Raw genomic sequence first — 23,376 nt, forward strand, 5'->3', positions numbered from 1 at the left:
GACAGCTCTGCTGCATTCTTTCTTTCATCCAGGGAAGCCCCTTGTAAAAAAAAAAATTCATAAGTTCAACTGGCGAGGATTTTTTTTACAAGGGGCTTCACTGGACGAAAGGGCAAGGAACGCAGCGGAGCTGTGCCAGGGCATCGTGAGGTTGGGAGGTGCGCGATTGTGGAGTGGAACAGCCGCCCGGCAAACCCCCTCTCCAGCTGGGCACAATGCCACTCAGCGAGCTAGCAGTATCCCAAAGGCACCAAGCAACGCGAGCCCCTTTGCCCCCCCGGTTCCTGCGGCTTGCTGCCTTCAGGATACCGCTAGGTTGGTGAGCGGCGCTCTGCCTGGCCAGAGGGGAGAGTTGTTTAGGGGGCTTATTTTGGGGGGGGGCTTATATTTTTTGCCCGCCTGAAAAATGTGGCATGGCCTTAGTTTCAGGACATGTCATACTTTCGGGGAAACACGGTAGGTATATAAACATTTTTCATTGGATCCAGACTAAGTTTACCTACAGAGAGTTCTAGTGAAATTACATCACATTCTTTTCCTATTTTTTCATTCAGTGGAACTTCTATGTTGCCTGTTACCATTTAGATAACAATATTTACTGTAAATTATTTTTTAAATCCCCAATATATATTGATTTTGATTTATTTTGAGCCCTGGTGGCAGAGTGATTGCAATGCAGTATTGCAGACTGATTCTGCCCATTGTCAGGAGTTCAATCTTGACTGGATCAAGATTGACTCAATCTTCCATCCTTCGAGCTCAATAAAATGAGGATCCAAATTGTTGGGATCAATATGCTGATGTTGCAAACTGCCCAGAGAGTGCTGTAAAGCAGTAATCTCCAACCTTTCTGGCTCTGCAGACTGGCAGCAACAGGAGGGAGGGGATGGTTTCTCACACATACATGTGTCCCGCTTGCACAAATGTGGCTTCGCATGCTTGTCTGCTGACCATTTGTGCAGCCTGGTTCCCAACAGGCTGCAGCCACAGTAAAGCACTCAGTATGTGAATCAATCCTCATATTAACCATGAAGAGTTTGGTTAACTATTTAGAGCAGAAGTTAACCTTCCCAAACCTTTTCCTTTGTTTACCCAATTTTTTAATCAGAAAATCATTTTACCCAATGTAATTAAACCCTTTAATTAAATTTAAATGTCCCTGTTGTGATTTGGTAATGGGTTTGTGTGTCATTACCCAACGAAATACCACTTTTATCTTATTTTGGATAATTTACCCAGGAATGGGAAGCACTGTTTCAGGGCACTTGTTTTTTGATCTGTACAGTATATTATTTCAGCTACATTTCCTACAATCAATGTGAAATCATACCTTTTCAAACATGCTATGCTATGCTATGCTAACTTTTTTTTGACATACAATTTGCTCCCTCTCCCCCTAGTTAATGTTCAACAAGCACAGCTGATCATCACTTTAAAAACCTATTTTACCTACTTGGTTAACATAGAAGTATTAATTCATATAACCCCCTGCACTATCCATTCAGTTTCAAAATTGTTCAGTTTTCTTTTGATCTGGTATTCTCTGGAACTGAGAAGAATAAAAGGAAACACTAATTTGCACTGTGGGGATTCTGCAGAAAATCCTAGGTAATTTAACATTCCAAAAAGGCTTTTGCACAGGTCCAGAACTTATACAGTAGTGGCCAAAATTATGGAAATCTTTTGGGAAAGGTGTACAGTATTTTTGAGGTTTGATGGCTAATAAAACCACTTTTTTTTAGTAGTACCCTAAAATTATATATCCTCTGTCCAGGTAACATGGGGTTTAGCCCAGTTTAGTCTCTTCAACCTTTATTTGAGAGATAAAGGTGGCTTTTATTTATTATATTTATTATGTTTAAATGTTATATTTATTATATTTATTAAACATTATTTGGCTATAACTTTTCATAGAATACAGATAATTGAACAAACTTCGTTGCATTACATTCTTGATTAAATTATCTTTCCATTGATATATAATTTTATGGTAGTCCTCCAAAAAAAGTGGTGCTATTAGTCATCAAACCTAAAAAATACACTTTTCCCAAAAGGTTTCCACAATTTTGGCTACTACTATATATGTGAATTCATAGATGAATACTAGAAAAGCTAATTTACAAGCAACTAATTCCTCATGGTCTCTATGATTAATAAACTACAACAGCCAGGGACAGATAACAGGTTAGATAGCACTCAAGATAAAAGCAACGAAGAGAGACAGATTAACAGGGACACAAGAAGGGAGCAAAAAGAAATACGAGCTACCCTGTGGTCTAGAAGAATAAAAGGCAAGATACTGCACAAACAAGAAAAGAGCAATTCGCAGAAGTGAGACAGCACATTTGCGATCTTTTCCAGGAATCATAGATGAATGTAAAAAAATGGAAATGATCATTAGGTTCAACTTGGACACAGAGGCCAATGTTCTTGGGGTGATAAGAAAGGGCAGTTCCACACTCAGGTACAAGAGCCTTAGAGACAGCTACAATCTACCTGTACTAATGTGCTATCATAGCTAAGACAGGATCTGTTCTTTTCCACACATACCCTGCTTTTTCTTATTATCAGTGGTCACTGCCAAAAGGAAGGCAACCTTACTGCCTAATCCTACCCTCCTTGGGTAGAGATGAGTCCCAGCATAGGGAATAGTAACTGATCTCTGACACCACTGCAGGGCAGTAACCCAGCCTGGCTATGATATGAGCAAGGGAATGACCGTTGGCTCACCTGAATGGTCGTTCTCTAGGCGCAGCGGGAGTGTCCGAGCATGGGTTAACTTCAGCTTGCTGCCCAAGGACTAAGTTTAAATCTTTAGTGTAGCCATGCCTCCAGCTCCCTTTGAAGGTCAGTTTGAAAAACGATGTTGTGGAGTCCAGAAAGATGTCGTAAGAAGGTGAACTATGTCGTCAGGAGAGGTGACTCGGCTCTGCAGATTACCCCCGTGTGGGGTTGGACATTCCCGCAGCACCTAAAGAACGACCATTCGGGTAAGCCAACAGTCATTCTCCTAGGCGCTGCTTGGAGTGTCCACGCATGGGACATACCGAAGCTATATAGTCCCAGGGTGGGAAGCAGAGGAATCCTGTTGGTCTGGAGCCGCCAGGACTCTCCTCCCAAAGGAGGCCTCCACAGCTGCAAAGGAGTCCAATTTGTAGTTACAAATAAATGGGGACGGCAAGGTCCAAGTAGCTGCACTGCATATTTCCTTGATGGGCGCCTGCGTTGCCCATGCAGCTGAGGTTACGGCGCTTCTCATGGAATGGGCGGTGATGTGAGGAGGAACCAGCCGGGCCTGATGTTCGTAGGCCAGCTTTATGCAGGCACGCAGCCAACGTCCAATAGTCGAGAAGGAAACCTTCTTGCCCATCGAAGCGGGCTGGAAGGAAACAAAGAAGGATTCAGACTTGCGGAAGGAGGCTGTCTTTTTCCTGTATATGCGGATTGCCCATCTTACGTCTAGCTTGTGCCAAACTCGCTTCCTGGGATGCCTGGGATGTGGGCAAAAATCTGGGAGAATCACCTCCTGCAACCTGTGAAACAAGATGTTAACTTTTGGGAGGAAGGAAGGGTTAAGACGAAGAATGACCATATCCGGATGCACAACGCAGAGGTCCTCCCTGACTCACACGGCCGCCAATTCAGAGATTCTGCGAGCCGAAGTGATTGCAATTAGAAAGGCAGTCTTAAATGATAAGTGGCGTAAGGTGATGGAACGAAGTGGTTCAAATGGAGCAGAGGTCAATGTCTGCAGAACAACTGCCAGGTCCCAAGTAGAGTACCGGTGGACCATCAGGGGACGTACGTTGGTAGCTCCCTTCAGGAAACTGCGAACCCTGGGGTGTCTGCTGAGTGGTGTGGTCTTTGGACAAGATGGTGGCCAAAGCAGCCATCTGCCTCCGCAGGGTGCTAGGGGCAAGAGCTTTGTCCAATCCATCCTGAAGGAAGTCAAGAATTTGTGGAATAGTTGCTGCTGTGGTGACAATTTGACGCGATAGGCACCAGGATGAAAAGGCAGACCAGGCCGTGTCATAGATACGCACCATGGAGGGACGTCTGGATGCCTGGATGGTGCGGATGACCTTTTCCAAGAAATTGTCTTGCCTCAGGAGGTCCCCCTCAAGTGCCAGACAGCCAACTGGAGCCACTGAGAGTTTGGGTGCTGAATGACCCCCTGGCTGAGGGAGATCTGCTCCTGAGGAATGCGCCAGCATTTGGTCACTGACAGTTTGACAAGGTCGGCAAACCAGGATCATCTCGGCCAATGGGGTGCGACCAGCAGCACCTCAGCCCCTAACAGTAGGATCTTCTTGATCACCCGGGGAATGAGGTTGAGAGGCGGGAAGACGTAAAGGAGATCTGGAGGCCAGCAGCATCGAAGGGTGTCCACCCCTTCCCCCCCGGAGCTCTGAAATCGCAAAAAGAACCAAGGGAGCTGCGTGTTCAATGGACTGGCAAACAGATCTATCACTGGAAGGCCGAATCTCTCGGGCAGTTGGTGAAAAAGGGATGAATGAAGTCACCATTCCGAGTTGCTGATTGTAGATCTGCTCAGCCAGTCTGCAGTTATGTTCTCCTCCCCCGAGATGTGATCCGCCTTCAGTGATCCAAGGTGGCGTTCGGCCCAATGCCCGAGAGCCTCTGCATCCAACATCAGAGCCTTCGATCGAGTGCTGCCCTGATGGTTTATGTACGCCTTGGTGGCAATGTTGTCCGTCAGTATTAGTACGTGTGCACCCTTGACATGCTGGCAGAATTGGCAAAGCGCCAGCCTGGCTGCCCTGAGCTCCAGCCAATTTATATTGTGGGCGAGCTCCGCTGGCGACAATCTGCTCTGTGCCACGTGAGTCCGAAAATGGGCGCCCCAGCCATACAGGCTGGCATCCGTCGTTATGACCAGGTGCTCTGGATCCTTGAAGAGGGAGCCCCTCTGCAGAGCCGGCGACTGCCACCATCTGAGCGACGTGTTGACTCTCGGAGAAACGTTCACAATCCTCTTGGAATTGCTAGCCTTGCAACATTGAATCAGAAGCAAGAACCACTGGAACTCAAGCCCAGGGAACTACCGCAATGCATGAGACCAGCTTCCCCAGAAGCTGGGATAGATTCACGATGGAGGCTGACCTTGACGTTCTGATGCGTTCATGCAAGGAAGGTTATGCTGTCTACTTGTTGCTGCGTGAGGAAGACTTTGCAAATGTCGGACTCAATCACTGTGCCCAGATGTTGAATTCTGGAGGGTGGAGTCAGGTGACTTTTTTCCTGGTTGACGGAAAAGCCGTGCTGTTCAAGGGTGCGAATGGTGAGATTGAGGTCCCGATGCGCTTGTGGGATGGATGACGACAGTAGGAGTATGTCGTCCAGGTAGCAAACGAGTCATACAGGTCGGGATCAGAGATTCGCTGCAACTGTGGCCAGGAGCTTTGTGAATATCCTTGGGGCCGATGACAGGCCAAAGGGAAGGGCCTTGTACTGGTAATGACGGGCTGCAAACTGGAACCTCAAGAACTGACGATGCACTGGGTGAATGGGGACATGCAAGTACGCCTCCTTCAAGTCGATTGATGTGATGTGATCACCCTGCCTGATAAAACTCAAGATGGTCTGGAGTGATTGCATTTTGAAGCGCCTGTACGCTAGGTGGATGTTGAGCTTCTTGAGATCTAGCATTGCTTTAACCACCACCCCGATGCCTTGGGCACCAGGAAGAGGATCGAGTAAAACCCCCTGCCTTCCTGATCAGGGGGTACTTGCTCGATGGCCGCTATCTCCAGCAGATGTCTGATCTCCACCTGCATCAGCTGGCATTTGGGCGGCGATTTGGGAATGGGACAGCGGATGAAGGTCCGCAGGGGCATAGAAAGGAACTCTAGGGTCAGACCGTACCGAACCGTGTTCCGAGCCCAAGGGTCCGTTGTTGTCTCCTCCCATTGGTCAGCATACAACTGTAGACGACCCCCGATGGGAGGGGACCGGTGATGTCACTTGTTCGCCGAAAGGAGTGGTTGGAATACCCCCCTCGGAAGGACCTGCGGTTCCCCTGCTGCCTATTCTTGTCCCTGAACGAGAACCTCTCGTGGGAGCGGTCCTGCAACTGGGTGTAAGGCCTAGTGTATCCCCCAGAGGTAGAGGGGGCATTTCGAAAGGGCTGCCTAAGAAAAAAAACGGCTGCCCTTTTCGGCCCGGCTTTTTGGTAACAGCCGGCAAGACCTTGCACTTATCCTTGGACTCAAACAGAATCTAAGGCCTCCCCAAAAAACTTCCCTCCCTTGAAGGGAAGGGAAGCAAGCTTCCACTTTGCCTTCATGTCCGCCTGCCAGTGACGAAGCCACAGCAGGCGACGCAAGGTCACATTGGAGGCAAGGGCTCTAGCTGAGAATTTGGTGGCGTTAAGCGACGCGTCGGCCAAGTACTCGACCGCTGCAATTATTTTGTTGACATCTTGGCACGACCTGACGTCGCCAGCTGGGAGATTGGACAGCAATTTGCACAGCCAAAATAGGGCCGCCCTACCGAATAGAAAGAGAGGAGGAAGCCTTCATGGCCCACGCTATGGCGATATGAGTCTTGTGACAGGCTTTCTCCGCCCTATCCTCAGCTTTGAGTCCTTCCAGCAGGTCAGCTGGGAGGATCGAATTTGAGATTAGGGCCACTATGGGGTCATCAACCTGGGGAAGCTTCAGGAGATCCTCCATGCCTGCTTCCATAGAATAAAGCTTCTTGTCCACCGCACTGGGATTAGCCATGGAGCCCAGCTGGGCTCACTGATGTTGTATAATATCCAGAAATAACTATGGAGCAGGGACCAACTCCTGAGGAGGGGTGGTTTCCTTGAACAGCCCTGCCCCTAGATCCTGAGACCCAGCGGTTGTCTTATTGCCCTGTTCGACAGAATTCTTATCAGATTGCACAGGAAGCCCCATCTGAACAGAGGAGGCCCTAGCCTTGGTGAGAATGGGCCGAAACATAGAGGGCTTGAATAACCCCGAGAAGGCGGAAATGTCGGGGGTTGGGTTCTCGTCCTCTGACAAATCTGGGGCATCCTGACCGTCCTTCTCCATGTCAGAGGCTTCGCTGATAGCCAAGGAGGCAGGAGGGGAGACCCTCTTGTTGTGGGGGCTCAACAACCCTCGCTTTGGCTTTGGTTTGGCCTGGGAGAGGCAAGGAAAGGCCCAATTGCTGGATGCCATCAGCAATCCCCTGAGATAGCCCTTGCAACCACCTCCTTCATGGCTGGGGTCAGTTCAGGAGTGGGATCTTGGTTCTGGGGTAAATCCCTGGCTACAGGCCCAGGAGAGGGAATTTCCTCTTCCAACAGGGAACAAGCCTCCTCCATGTATTCCTCCTCTAGAGATGAGGCTAAGGACCTGGGAGATGCCCTAGAGGGGTTAGGAGAGAACCCAAAATCGCCCTCCTCCCCTACAGATGGAGATTCTTCTGGTGGAAGATTCAAGGTGGGGGAATTAGCAGGAACATCAACAGGTGGATATCCTTTTCAAGCCCCTGGTTGCTTTGAGCCTTCTGAACTATTACCATGGTCTACAGAATTCTTTTTATTAAGCATTTTTATGTTCAGTAACATAATGTGATACTCTTTATTGTCTTTATATGCTGGACTCTCTAGAGACCTTTGTATCAATGTACAAAAAGTTTTCAATGTAACAACTATTGGACTAGTAAACCAGACTTCATATGATAGTTGACAATTTGGCTTACAGTCTGCATATAGGATGCAAGTCACTAGAATAAAGAAATGCTGTTGACTGTGAATTCTGTACTAATGACGCTCATGTCCCAATGATACAGTATGCCTTCACACAGGAAAAAAATAATACTGCCAGACCATAAAGCAGACAAGTGAAGAATAGGACTGAAGCAAGCTAGATAGGCTCATTGTTCAACCACCAAGTCCAGTTGATTACAACTCTGGAGGGCCCTGAAGGCCTATTTATTAGGATACGCATCACCATTTAGGCAACATAATTTCTTCTTAAAGAGATGCAAGGAACAGATATAAATTCTAGTCTAAATCTTGATACAATCATATTTCACACTGAGCATCATCTCACCATGCTTTCTCAATAGTTTCACTCAAAAGCATAAAGCACACAACGCTGCCCCAAAATCCAAACATGCAACCCTCTCAAAAGACAAGCATTAAGCCTCAAAACACCTCCAGAAGTGTTCTGTCTTCAGCTGTTTCCACTAGGCAAATAAAGCTGGGGCTAGTCTAACTTCCAATAGGAGACCATTCCAGAATGCCAGAGCTGCTACATAAAAGCAGTGACTCTGGGCACATCTCTCCACTAACCACTAACTGCTTTTCCTCACAAGATCAAATAAGTTAGGTCAATTCAGTGAAAGTGATTCTGAAGGTAGCAAGATGCCAAGCCACAAAAACTGTATAGGTTAATATTTGCACTTTAAATTGCACCTAGAACCTAATGTAGGGCTCATTAGAAAGTTAATGAGCTCTGATGAATGCTGGGTAATACATGAGCTGCTGCATTTTGGGTCAAATAAAATCTCCAGATGGTCTTTAAAAGTAGCCCCGTTTATGTGGCAGTAGTCTAATGAAACTATAACAAAGCCATGAATAGCAAGGACCTCATGCCCTAGGATAGGGTTACATGATCATACAGTTAATGAAATCTTCAGACATTCATGACAGATACAAAAACCCAAGAGGGACTCACAAAAATTCATCTGTCATCACACAGTCATAAAGGACAATAAAATAAAGCAGGAATGAATGGGAGAGAATAGGACACTCTAACATCATCTGATCCATCTACAGTGATCATGCCATTCTGAATTTTTTAAAAAGCACAGAAGTCCACTCTGGAAGGGTACAATTTTTAAAAGTCATAAATGTGCTTCATATCAGCTAAAAAGACTGAAAACTGTGATAACTAATTAATTAACCTGCACTAGTATAACATTGGCACATGGTAAGAATAATTTAACTAGGGCAAGATAACTCCGTCAAGAATGTCATGCGAATATAACCAACTAGAGGATCAGCTACATAAAGTTTCCCTGCCAGATAGAACATTCAGTTCCTACCAACTTGAAAAGTGAAGAGCAGCATACCTTGGCTCCATTTGTTCCCTCCAGCAATTCTGGCCACATCCAACAGCTAAAGAAACAAGAGCTACGAATTACTATTCAAGCAAGTGTTCCAGCAAGAAACATCAGGCCAGCCTGATCTGACTGCCAGCATGTAAATGCCAACATACTACTCATCGCTTCTCTCTGGTCTTGAGAAACTGATCTCTCTCCTCTCACTTACTTTTAAAGATTTTTTAAGGATATACATATCTGTATTGCTTTTATAATTTGGGAAAACAATTATCTAGTATTAAAATATTAGTTAGTAAGTAGGTAAGTAAATAAGTAAATAAATCCATACAGTATTACTGACTGTACAAGAAATCAGATCTAGGTTGATTAAACATTTCTGACAACTGAGATTTTTCTCTGAACTTCCTTTCAATGAAATACAGGTAGTCCTCGACTTATGAACACACTTCAGCACAAAATTTTTGTTGCTAAGTGAGATATGTGTTAAATGAGCTTTGCCCCATTTTACAACCTTTCTTGCCACAATTGTTAAGTGAATCACTGCAATTGTTAAGTTAGCAACACAGTTGTTATGTGAGTCTGGCTTCCCTGTTGATTTTGCTTGGTAAAAGGTCACAAAGTGGGATCACATGACACTGGGACACTGCAACTATCATAAAGATGAGTCAGTGGCCAAGCATTTGAATTTTAATCACATGACCATGGAGATGCTGTAATGGTCGTAAGTGTGAAAAACAATCATAAATCACTGTTTTCAGTGCTGTTGTGACTTAGAATGGTCACTAAATGAACTGTTATAGGTCGAGGACTACTGTAATAACCTTATTTCCTTCATGACACTGAAGAGGAAACTTATCTCAATGGAAACAGTCTGTACAGAAATCACTACAGATAGCCTTGAACTTACAACTATTCAAAGTTAGGATGGAACCATCCAGGAACCAAGTTAAGTTAACCAATCATGTGATACTTGTATTATCGGTTGGTTGGGGGTAAGTGTTTTATTTACAAGAGTGTATGATCATGAGTATTTGGTCACACTAATAACAACTACCCAATCACCCTAGCATTTCAATTTCTTCCACCCATCTATTTTCTGCGATCTGTACTCCACCACCTCACCATTGTCTCTCACTGACATCAAGATGTGCCTAGCAGCCCAGAAATGTAGCATACCAAAAAGCCCTTTTGCAAAAAGTTCCTTTTGTTGGATGCAAAGAACAACCAGATTGATAGATCAATAGGTCGACAGACAGACAGATCTGTTACAAATGGTACAACCAGACTTACAACCACAATTGAGCCCAATATTTCCATTGCTAAGCAAGACAATTAAGTGAGTTTTGCTCCACTTTATGATCATTTTGTCAGCTGTTAAGTGAATCATGAAATCATCAAATTAATATGGATTCCCCCACTGACTTTTCTTGTCAGAAGACAGTTGCGAAGTTGCAAATGGTGAACACATGACTAGGGAAAGCACAACTGCCACAAATACATGCCAAGTGTCAAACACCCAAATTTTGATCATACAACCAAGGGGATGCTGCAGCTGTCGTAAATGAGAAAAACAGTCATAAGTCACTTTTTTCAGTGCCGCTGAAACTTCGAATGGTCACTAAAGAAATGGTTGTAAGTCAAGGACTACCTGTAGTTTCTTTATTGCTGTTCGCCCATCGGCAGGAATTTAGCTAAACTAAGGCATGCTCATCTATCAGATAAACCTTGTGAAAGTTTAGAGAGAATCCCTTCTGGGTCTTTTTCTGCATACCAAGAACTCAAGGCTGATTTAACTCTTAGTTTCTTGCAAAAGAGCCCTCCCTCCTGCAATTCTGTGCCAAACTCCACCACACGTTTGCCAGACTGACACTGGACTTTTAAAATTAAAATGTTTAAAACACTAACCATTTAAAAATGAAAACATTAAAAGTTAACAAAAACTGAATAAAAAATGGGAACTGAATAAAAATGTGGTTAATTTATAGCTAGGACAGATCGTAAGAATTTATCATTTATGGATTAACTGTAAATAAGGAAGCTGACTTGGTTTCCATAAATAAGAGACAAAATCAAATGGGTTTAATTTAATCCAGTCTGTTTATAAGCATCAACACAGATGAGTTTATAGATGGTGTTAATCAGATTTTATTATGCCATGAGACCTCTTATCCGGGATTCTATGTATTTTGAAACCACATCCGGTGATAGGTTGTAGAGATAGATGAAACTATTGCATTACCATTAGTCAAAGCATATCGGTGTTGCAGAACATTAAAATAGTGTTCCTAAGGTACATCAGTATTGTATTTGGGATTTCATAGCATCCATGGGCATATTCCAATTTATAATTAATTGAGTGAGTGAGTGCGCGTGTATGAATGAAATTAAATGAAATTAAATTAATGACAAGGCATATAATCTAGTTCTACCGATACATGTGATATGGATGATATGTAGGTAACAGATCTTAAGATCAGATAATCCTTTGGTGGAAGTTGTGGGTTTACAGCATTCATTCTTTCTTCAGGGCTATGACAGACATATTTACTTCCAGAGATTTATGGAATCAACTAAATTATAGAATGATCTGTTCAGCTTTGGGATGATAAGGAGAGGGAGACCTTAATACAATTACTGAATATTCTAATTACTTATCATATGGAGGGCTACTGCACAAAATGAAAAGTGGATTATGAAATTAACAGCAAATGGCCAGGAATTCAACAAAACATATGTAAAAGCATTTATTCTGCTTCCTTCACTACTTCCTCAGGTAACTTACACAGCAGAACTCTATCACTTAATGTTGAAATTAACATCTGACACAATAATGCCTATGTGACATATTTTCTAAGTGTTCTGAAGATAAATTGTCCTGCTCTATTTCAGGAAAACTAAGGTAAAATATCTAACACACAATCTATCCCAATTCTGAGAGAAGTTTCAGGTGCACTCCGAAAGCATAGGAAAGAAGTTTGATTTAAACCATATGCATTCTAAAAAAAATTGTATCATACCTGATCATAATCAATTGAGTCAGAGCATATGTGCATGACATGCTGCCTCAGTTGATCTTCTAAAAAGGAATGAGTACTAGTAATAGTTGTTAAATATTTATGGCCATAGATTTCTTTCTGCAAAGTCATAGGCTAGTTATTTATGAATGGATGGCATCACACTCCAGGCAAAGTTCCTTCATTCTTGGAGACTGCAAATACTACAGTAATAATGGTCCAGTACCAGAAATTATGTAACAAGAAATATTTTCTCAAGTATCCCTTTGGTGTGTGTGGTTTTGGAAGAAAAATATCTTGGTTGCTCAACTGGATGATCCTTACCAGAAAAGGACTGCAATCTCTGCCTGATCTTGTAATGGTGTTTGATGCTATTGACCTTATATACAATTTTACACTTTCTCTACTTGTCCTCACAGTTGATAGCATTGAGTTACCACAAACACCATTTTGTCCCCAGTGCTGTTTTACATGCTTGATATTGCACACGCTTGATACATGTTTGATATTGGACACTGAAGAAGAGGGTCATGATGCTATCAATAACATCTGTGAAAACTGAAAACTGAATTATAATGCCTGTATAAATCTTATTTCAGTGTCTTGTTCAAGACCAGTATCTTAGATTTAATCCTGTCAAAAGCAACAGGTATACAGCTTGGAAGAATTCAGTAAATCATCACTGTTACTGGTTGGCTAAGTTGGTACAATGATAAAGGGGACCCAGCTTAATCAAATGCATTAAAGGGATCCCACTTAACAACTGCCCTGTTTAACAATTGTTCAAAGTTACAGCAGTGCAAAAAAAGTAGAGTAAGTTTATGACCAGTCCGTGAGTTTATGACCATCACAGCATCCCTGCGGCCACATGATTAGACTAGCATTCAGGCAATTGCAAATTCAGGAAATTTCAGGCATTTACATCTGTGTTTGCATTCCCGTGGTCACATGATCACCACCAAGAGCTTCACAATCAGCTTTTGAAAAGCAGAATCAATAAAGAAGCTGACAGCAAAAGTGCAAGTCACAGACATGAGATGTTTTGCTTAACTACAGCATTGCTTAGTGATGAAGTTTTTGGACCCAACTGTGGTCGTTAAGTGAGAACTACCTGTAATTATCTTACCTTCTGATTATTATAATGCGTCCTTTGGGAGCAACTTTTATCTGAAGTCTTGAAATTGAAATAAGTGCATTATTCAATAGCAAAATGATCACGTGTTATCAGTTTTGGTATTAGCACCCAAACACTGTTATATTCACCAGAGGATATGCAGGTGCACTTTACTAATTTTTATTTGCAGCAGTCAAAAAGGCATTTTCTGCTATAACATCCTCTCTATGGAATGCCTTTCCTCAGAAAAAAAAAATAAACAGTCACAATCGAAGTATATGGCTCGTGTAATTTGCTGTCATGGGGTCAGGGTGGGTGGGAGGTGGGGGGTACAGATTTTGTTATATTGTACTATATTAATTTATTTGATCCTTTTTGTTAGTTTTTAATGTTTTAAATGTGGTCTTATATTCTGTAAGCCGCCTTGAGTCACCATGGGCAAATAGGTGGCAATATAAATGCAATAAATAAATAAATAATAAATAAATATACTGAAAATTAATCTCATTGTGCTATTTAATAGCCACATATCATTTACTTATATCTACGTAAGTAGTTATATACATATATTTTTTCCAACTGTAATGTATATTTCAATGTTGATAAAAGTACATTGAACTATGTGCATTAAGTAAAAAAACCAAACCAAGTTACACTGTTAAATAAAATTATATGCATTATAATATATATATATATATATATATATATATATATATATATATATATATATATATATATATATATATATATATATATATATATATATATATACACACACACACACACACACATACATACATACATACATACATATATATATATATATATATATTCTATAATTTGCTCTGGGTTTGGGATTCTTTGTCTATGAAGAATTGCCATTTCTGGCCTTGGATGGGGTGACACTGGTGCATGATCTGAGGTTTCTCCTGGTGGTTACAACTCCTATTTGAGGAACAGGTGGCTGTCATGGCCAGGAGAGCCACTGCACAATTGCAAGTTGTACGTCAGTTAACAAGTCCTTTCCTGGACCAACGATCCCTGATCACAATAGTCAAAATGAAAGGCTAGTCACCTCCCATCTTGACTATTGCAAGACGCTCTACATCAGCAGTTCTCAACCTTCCTAATGCCGCGACCCTTTACTACAGTTCCTCATGTTGTGGTGACCCCCAACCATAAAATTATTTTCGTTGCTACTCTATAACTGTTATTTTGCTACAGTTATGAATCGTAATGTAAATATCTGATATGCAGGGTGTATTTTTATTGTTATAAATTGAACATAATTAAAGCATAGTGATCAATCACGAAAACAATATGTAATTATATAATGTGAAATATTTATTTCTAATTACAAATAAGTGAAATTTTGTCTAGGAAGTTTAAGAGCAGGCTCCTGGCTCTTAGTGGAAAGAGTGCCTTTCTTTTAAAAAGAAAAAAAGGAAAGAAAAAACAAAACAGCGACCAATTCATTCTTTCTTTCTTTCTTTCTTTCTTTCTTTCTTTCTTTCTTTCTTTCTTTTTCTTTCTTTCTCTTTCTCTCTCTCTCTCTCTCTCTCTCTCTGTCTCTGTGTGGCTCTTTGTCCGTCTGTCTGTCTGCCTGCCTGCCTGCCTGCCTGTCTGTCTGTCTGCCTGCCTGTCTCTCTCTCTCACACACACACACACAGTGTGGTCACCTCACCTCCTGTTCTTCAGCTGCTGCACAAGCCCACGCGGCGTGTGCTGCCCTCTTCTGACAGTTCCCTTGTTTCCAATAGAGGGGGTGGGGAATGCATGCATATTCCTCCCTCTGCATGGATTTCCCACCCCCTATTAGTCCCATTGTTGCTGGAGCTGCCTTTGCTGACTCCAGCATGGCAGTGGGACTCTTGCCATCGGTTTAGTGGCCTGCCTTCTTTGCTCAGGTGGGCAGAGGAAGAAAGGAGGCTTGTGATAAAGCACCCCTGCCACCTTCGCCCTCGACTATTGCATGCCTCCTTTCTCCACCCGCCCGAACTAGCAAACAAGGTGGGCCACTAAAGTGATGGCAAGTGTCCCACCGCCATGCTGGAGTCAGCAAAAGCAGCTCCGGCAACAATGGGACCAATAGGGAGTGGGAAGCCTGCCCCCTCCTGTCTTTCGCCATAGGCTCTCTGGAGGGAGAGGGAGGTTCTTTCCAAAGACTGGCTTCTTTCCTTCCCTCCTGCAGCTGGAAAACAGACATTTTTACAGCGGCGCAGAAACAGTCCCGGGCAGTCAGTTCCGGCTCTCCCTTCCCCAAGCATGTCCCGTTGCTGCTTGAGCCACTTTGCTGAATCTGGTGCGGCGGCGGGACTCTTGCCATCGCTGAGAGCTTCGCTGGCAGCCGCTTCTTACCTTCAGAGAGCTTTGGAAAGCCTCGGAGAGCAGCTTCTGCAGAAGCCCGGGCGACTGAGAAGAATTTCCCACCATTACGAAGTCTCCAAGGCTGTAATTGTATGCGGTGTGCACGCGCAGATATGTTTTCCATGGCGTGGAGCCGCAGCAACACTCTGCGCGGCCAGCGATGACTCGAGTCCATCCGCGGGGAATTTCGAGGAACGCGAGGGGGAGTCTAAAGTTTAGAGTTCCAATGGTCTTAGCAACCCCTGTGAAAAGGTCGTTCGACCCCCAAATGGGTCGCGACCCACAGGTTGAGAACTGCTGCTCTACATGGAGCTGCTGTTGAAAAGTTTCCAAAACCTTCAGTAGGTTCAAAATATGGCAGCTCACATGGTTTTATGCAACCTAAATTTGCACATTATCTTTCATAGAGGAGCAATATTGCTTGCAGGTCAAATTCAAGATGCTAGTTGTCACTATCAAGCCCTACATGGCTTGGGACCAGGTTGTTTGAAGAACCATCTTCCTCCAGTCATATCTACCCAGCACACCAGAGTGGAGAGTTAGGGAATGCTATGGGTTCCGCCTCCTAAGGAGGTCTAACTTGTTGGGACCAGAAGAGCCTTATCTATGGTACTCCTTTCCCTGTGGAACATCAAGATCTGCAAAAATAGAATTGGCCCACACTCTGACACTCAAAGGTCCTAAAAACATACCGTAGTTCTGCCAATTGGTCTGGGGACCCCAGAATGATATGTAACCCATCAAGTGGTTTGTCTGATAGTTGCCACCAGGGATAATGTGGGCTTATTGTATGGCTATTGAGGCATTATCCTTCTAAGCAGCCCAGAGTGAATTGAGAGACCATATAAAATTTCTTAATTTATACCAGGGGTGTCAAACTCAAGGCCCGCAAGCCAGTTGCGTCACGTGCTGGCCATCCCCACCCCCGTTTTAGCAATGGAAGAAAAGTCGTGATATGTCACGTGACGACAACATGATGCCACAAGTTTGACACCCTGATTTATATCAGCCATTCATTTTAAATTCCCTAGGGGCCGCACAGAAAAAGTAATTTAAAATAGAAAAAACAAAATAACTTTTTTTAAAGTCTGAAAAATATTTTTAAATTAGCATAGGTAGTCCTTAACATATGACCACAACTGAACCCAAAATTTGATTTTTGCCCCATTTTACAACCTTTCTGCCATCACTGTTAAACAAACCTCTGCAGTTGTTAAGTGAATCATGTAGTCATGAAGCAAATATGGATTCCCCCTTTGACTTTGCTTGTCAAAAGCTGGCTGGGAATGTTGCAAATGGTAATCACATGACCCGGAACAGGGTAACTGTCATGTCAGTTACAAAATTTTGATCACATGACCACAAAGATGCTGCAAATGGTCGTATGAAAACCAGTCTTAAATCACTTTTTTCAATGCTGTTGTGAATTCAAACAGTCTCTAAATGAATGGCTGCAAATTGAGTACTACCTGTACTGCAAAGATCACAAAGTTGATATCAGGCAAGCTTCTATTTAAGATAGGATCTGGATAAAAAAGAAACTGAAGGAGGAAGAAAGGAATCATTCCTTGAAATCAAGAGTACAAAATTCCAAAGTGTACAGTTAAGGTTTTCTAATGGTGTACTACATTATTAATCAACGTATTTTTCCTTGCAACGAAGAAAAAAAAATGGCAGAAAGTGGTCCTTAGTTGCCCAGGAGTAAAGAACTTTTGATCCTAATAAACATATTGCACTCTGCAGCCAAACATTATTTGTATTTCAACCAAGAACTATTTCCTTGAAATACAGTATATGGATAGTTTCATTTAAGATAAAGCATAGTAATAATGTCGAGGAAATTCAACCAATAACTTGCTTGATTTTTGTCTGTAAAGCAGGCATTTTTACTTGATTAAAACCCAACTCTGTATATATAGGGAGTCCTTGACTTACTACTATAACTGAGTATAGAATTACAGTTGTAAGTCATACTAATCATTAAGCAGGTCAACATGTGACCATATCTGATTTTATGACCTTTTTTGCGGTAGTAATTCATGGCCGTAAATAAGAGCCAGCTGCCAAGCATTCAAAATATGATCATGTGACTGTGGGTGGCCATTGGCCATTGTAAGTTTGAATTGCAGTCATAAATAGCCCAGGGTGAGTCCATTGTAGCTTAAATGGTCGCTAAGTGAGTGATTTTAAGTTGAGGACTACCTATACAAATTTTTTGAGGTTAATAATGTAGCTAAGGAGTCTTGCATAGAGTTACTTTACTGTGATGTCCCTGTTAATTTCTAAATTGTGACAAGCACAAAATGATTTTTTTTAAAGGGCAGAGAAATCTAATGTAAGACATTACTGATTAATCAGTGCTTATTTTTGAGACAAAATTATTTTCAGTTGTTGGAATGCTAGATATTACAAGCCCTTATCTCTGTAAACTGAAAAGAAACCAATGTCATAGCTGAAAATGGGGGGAAACAGCTTAATACATTTATATTTTTAAATCTCTGGATTTTGAGACCTCATCTGAATATTGTTAAGTACTGACTAGAATTATCAATCCCAATCTTCTTAAGTAAGAGTACCAGTTAAACCCACTTTGTTAATTAGGGATTTGTTAGCAAGCCAAATGTTTGCTCAAGATGAAACATCACGGGTTTCATCAAACAGCTGCAATTTGAAAGTTCTAAATTTACAAAAACTGCATACTATTCTCATACCCCACTGATAACCTCAACTGTAGAATTCTACAAAAATTGTGGCAGATCAAAGCTCCACATTTTAACCACTACTTAGTAGCCTTTATTTCAAAACAAATCCTGCTATTATTTTAATCACTGAAAATCCAATTGCTATACCAACATAAAGTTCTTAATTCACACTGTTAAATAAGAAAATTTAAAAACTATGTGGAAAGGAGTAAAAAGCTTATTTAAGATAAAGCAACTAACTATAATCCATGGTAGTATAAATTTCTTATAATTAATATAAATGGCATATACAAATCACCATTCTGGTTCACAATTTCACATGGTTTTTCATATGGAAAATACCTCCTTTTAAAAGTAGCATAAGGCTTAACATAATTATTTTAACTTTTATTATCTACAGAACATGTTTAACTCCATGTTCTATATTTCAAGACATTACTTTCCATCACATAAAAGATTAAAAACATTTGATAATGGCATGTATGTGTGTATATCTGTATGCACACAAACACACAGAGGGAGAGAACTTTTCAACTAAATCATATATATTTTCTTTTACTGTCTCTTACATGTTATATGTTCCCTGATGTTATTTTCTGCATTCTATTTTTTTGAATAAATTAAAATCAGTATGGATTTTACATATTTTTCCAAATAAAAATATTGCATTAAACCCTATTAAATCTGAATGTAATATGTGTAAATTATTAAACAGGGCATTTTCAATAAACATAGAGATGAAATCTTGGCAAATACCTTAAGTGAATGGAATTTCAAGTCCCTAAGTAAGAACACTTCAAAATTACCTAAGCCTTCATCCTAAAATTAAACAAGATTAGGATTCTTTATTATAAAAGGTATCATGCATAATAAGTATGTTATTTGACAGTCATCAACAATTGAAACTAGAAAAATGCCAATCCACAAAAATGCTATGTTAATGTGTATATTAATTTTTTCTCCCAAATAATTTGCTTTAAATGGAAGTATTGGCTTGAGTTCACTAGAATACAGTGATAGAGACAAATGATTTTTTTCTGTTCAATTTTCCTTTGGAGAACTGTCATAAATTCAGAAGGATTTCTTTTGGGTAATATTGGGATAACAAACATGGATTATAAACGTAAACACAATTAAAATGCATTTTGAAATTATAAGGTTTACCTTCAAAATGTTTTCAGTAAGCATCAACTTTACTTTGAATAGAACTGCATATCATAAATTAGCAACTATGTTTTTAGCTAACAATAATATTTAAAGAAGATATATGTTAACAAAACAGTGATTAAATTATCAAAAACCATCTTTCAAAAAAAATTGCAGTGCGGGAACATATTATCAATATTCCAATATTCAGCAGGTAAATAGATTTTAAAATTTAAAAAGTAAGTGTATACTTTTGTGAGGGGAGGTTCTTGCAAGCAAGTGTAAGGTTTTCAAATTTGGAATGGGTGGAAAGACAAATGAACTACTTTTAAGAGATATATCATTCTGTGAGATATTATGTGCAATAGGACAAATAATAATAAAAGATAATTATATAATAGTTTGTTTCATACTATGCCTTACATTGGTACATCCAAGATACATAAAAGACTTTTGCACAGAGTTGTTATCTGTAAGACAACAGGATTTAATGCAGAAGTTGTTCAAAACACAGTAGAGTTCAAAAATCACTAGAACCACAAGGGCATTTTTTCTCAAAGCTGGTCAGAGTAACTGTGACAAATCTGAACAGTTGTAAAAACACATTTAAAGTTTCAACATTGAGATTTCACTTGTTCGTTACTGAATGACTGAATTTATATATATATTTTACATTATAGCATTATCCCTTATTTCAATACTGTAAGATATGCTCTTTTTCTAACTGTAGACTATGCAAAGCAGTACAGTGAGAGGCTTTACATTTCTGCCTATTAATTTGTTTTAAATTGATCCAAATGGAAACAAAACAGAATATCTGGCTTTTCCAATAAATGACATCCCCTGCATAAGGAAAGTTACAAAAGTCAAGTAACACATTGAGCTACACTAATATGACATCATGAATAAACACTTCCCTAATCAACTTTTAATAAGCAAGGTATGCTTATTGTCCTTACTGTATTTGCGAAATGCCTTTTCTATTTTAAGAGTACCTATGTACAAATATTTTCTCACCAACAGAAAAAGCAGCCCCTTTTCTAAGCCTTTCCTTTTTCTTTTTCTAAAATTAAAACCCACAATCTTTTTAGCCACAAGATAAATCCTCGGTGTGGAGATACTTGTTTGAATACTGAAAGTACATCTGCATTTTTCTCTTGAAAACACCAGGCCTCTCATACTGCCCCACCACCACCTCGAAAAGTACACCAAAGTGCGTGCATCATGTGTGCAGTCTAGAAGACAACTTAGAGGCCCAACTCTAGGTAATGAATGGGAGGCGGGGAGTATTTATCTATAACTGCAACCATGACGGGGAAACTAAGATTTTTTTTTAACCCGACAGGAGTTGCTTCCCACACAATAAATCGCTTGTGATCCCAGACCTGAACAAAACAGAGAGCAACTAAGCGCCATGTCTAGCCCAGCTTGGGGCTCATGTGCTGCTGCTGCTGCTGCTGTGGACACCCTTCAAGCCTCCTTGTGGGAGTGCTGCCGCCACTACAACGAGGCTCCTTCCTCCACCAGCGGGGTCCTCCGGCCTTGGAGTCCCCGGAGAGGCGTGGAACGCCTTGGGCTCCCCTCTCACGCCCCCCACACCCACCCGACGAACATGCCGGGAAGGCGGGAGCGGCGACCGGCAGGCAAAAAGAAAGGTCCTGGCCGGAACGAGTGTCTCAACGCTCCCCCACCACCACCTCTCACCCGCCGTCAGTCCCTCCCTCCGCCTCACACTCACACGCGGGGCAGCTGCAACGGTGGCGCCCCCCGGCGCTGGAACACTCCGTCCACGAAGACGCCGTTCTTGCCCAGGCAACGCAGGTAGAAATCGCCACTGCCAGACGAAGGGCTGGCGGCAACAGGCGGCGACTGAGTCCCGGTCCCATCGCCGGCGAGGGTCAAGGCGGGGCCGCTACCGCTGTTGGCAGGGGCCTGAGCGGGCGGGGCAGTGAAAATCTCCAGGTGCCGCCGGGAGATGAAACTGGAGTGGCCCATGCTTACGTCCACCGAGCCCTGCGAGGAGTTGCGGCCGATGGTTACTGAGCGCTTTTTCATGAGGTATTCGAACTCGCGGCCCTCTAACCGGGCCACCGCCGCCGATGCCGTCCCCGCCGCCATCTTGGCCGAGGCAGCGCGCGGGACCGAAGCCCCCCCTCTGTTTCCCCCCCCGCGCGCGTGCGCGCCCTCCCCCCCTCCCCGATTCCCCACACCGCCCGCCGGGTCGGCCCCAGACACCGACAGACACAGCGGCAGAGCGCTACCGTGCAACCCACACTCACACTATTCCCCCTTCCACTAGACAGGCGGCCGGCTTAGCCAATGAGCGTGCTGCACGCTCTTTGGAGCTTTTCGGTGTCCGCCACTCACAAGCGTCACCGGGATCTACGCAAGGCAACGAGGGTAGAGTGTGCCGCACTGGAGACAGGCAGGCAACGCGGTGGAATGAAACTATGGAGTGGATTTGTAATCATTTGGAGTGGGACAGTGGTAGAAGCGGTTAGTACTGTAATACCGTAGCGAAAATTTATTGCGGCAAGAAGTAGCCTTAAAAATGCTGGAAAACTCTATAAATGAATTCTAAGGAATTAAAAAACTTCTTAATGTAATGCTCTCAATTCATTCCTCTATAGATACACGCATGCATTCTCTCATGACAGAGGAAGTAGATTCTCAGTTGCTTAAGCAAAAAGAATCAACACTCCTTATTTTGCTTTTTTCAAGATATATAATACTGAATTTGTTCTATCATATTAGGGTACCGTAACAGTAGCAATCATTTTCATACTGTATAACAGACTAAGGAAAAGGCTGCTTATGCAAGTATTCCCTTTTAACGTTTAGCATTAATGTAAAAGAGGATGCTATTTACTGCAAAAGGAAGTTTTGAGTCTTTCTCAACTGACACTGACTGCTTTAAATACACTCGCTGCCACTGTCGCAGGTACTGAGGTACTCAAACCGATCCATAAAGTTTTCTGCACCTTTAAGCTAAAAAAAGTAACTGCATGTATTGGCATATATTTTGTCATGTTCACATTTTTTGTATGAAATTTGCTATTACATATTTTGTGCAGTATTTTAACCATTAGCCCTTAACAAGCACTTTTAAATTTTTAATTCCCTCTGAACAGTATATACCTTTTATGCACATTATACCTATTCAAGCATATGTTCATCTTTATGTGTCTTAGCCCAATATATATTGTTCTAGTTCTAAGAATAGGTTGATAGTCCTCAAAGTGTGCCCTGTTTCACCAAATTAAAGGTTGGCAAATCAACTATTTGGCAAATCAACAACTTTCCCTTGATAGGGATCCCTCAGAACTAGCAGATATAACCAAGATTATAAAACTCAGCTTTTATTACAGCTCTCACAGTCCCAGATTCCCTTGGCATTTACAGGATGATTTGAAAAAGATAACTGCATAAGATCTTGGAAATCCTTTTCTTAGACACCATAACTTAAACAGAACAATGACATGTTTCACTTTTTCAGTCAAGTTTAGCGCACAAGTTTTTTGAAGATCAGAGGTTAGTACAATACACCAAATCTGTTATTTACTTCAAAACATTTGTATTTATTTACCTTTACCATTTTTAAAGGGGCACACAATATGGTTTACAGAAAGTTTAAACAAAAAGTTATTTTAATAAGGAATTCTGAAAATACACTGAAAATATTATAGTTGATTTCAAGAGAGTATCTTGAAGCAAAAGCAGGAACCAAAGCACAGGAGATCCTATCCTTGGTTTGTCTTGGGTGAAGGATGGATCAACAGAAAGACCTTTATTTGTGTGATGGACAAAGGAGAAAGAGGTGGGGAGAAGATAGTCTGATCCTTTGATTTGATCAACTGCATTTATTTCGTTTATGTTTATAGTCCACTATTCTATGAATCTAAGAAAGGAAACATGGAAAGAATTTTCCCTTGTTTATCCTCACATCAAA

General features: G+C 41.8%; 1 protein-coding gene across 4 annotated transcripts in view; it reads right to left on the bottom strand.

The window, feature by feature from the left end:
- The window catches only part of FOXK2 (forkhead box K2), a 44,910-nt gene extending 23,098 nt beyond the window's left edge, over nucleotides 1–21,812 (bottom strand). Inside the window, exons 1-2 of one of the 4 annotated variants that reach the window (XM_081935123.1) lie at nucleotides 21,707–21,812; nucleotides 21,166–21,440 (exon numbers count right to left, since the gene is read on the bottom strand). In XM_081935123.1, the coding sequence (XP_081791249.1) occupies nucleotides 21,166–21,422 (257 nt within the window). In that variant the 5' untranslated portion in view covers nucleotides 21,423–21,440; nucleotides 21,707–21,812. Of the gene's footprint in view, nucleotides 1–19,850; nucleotides 19,898–20,444; nucleotides 20,612–21,165; nucleotides 21,583–21,706 lie in introns of those variants that run through there. The other 3 variants (XM_081935125.1, XM_081935124.1, XM_081935122.1) reach the window with 3 other exon arrangements.
- Nucleotides 21,813–23,376: the final 1,564 nt, after the last annotated feature.

This window comes from Natrix helvetica (assembly GCF_964273705.1).
Source record: "Natrix helvetica genome assembly, chromosome: 1".
NCBI lineage: Eukaryota > Metazoa > Chordata > Lepidosauria > Squamata > Natricidae > Natrix > Natrix helvetica.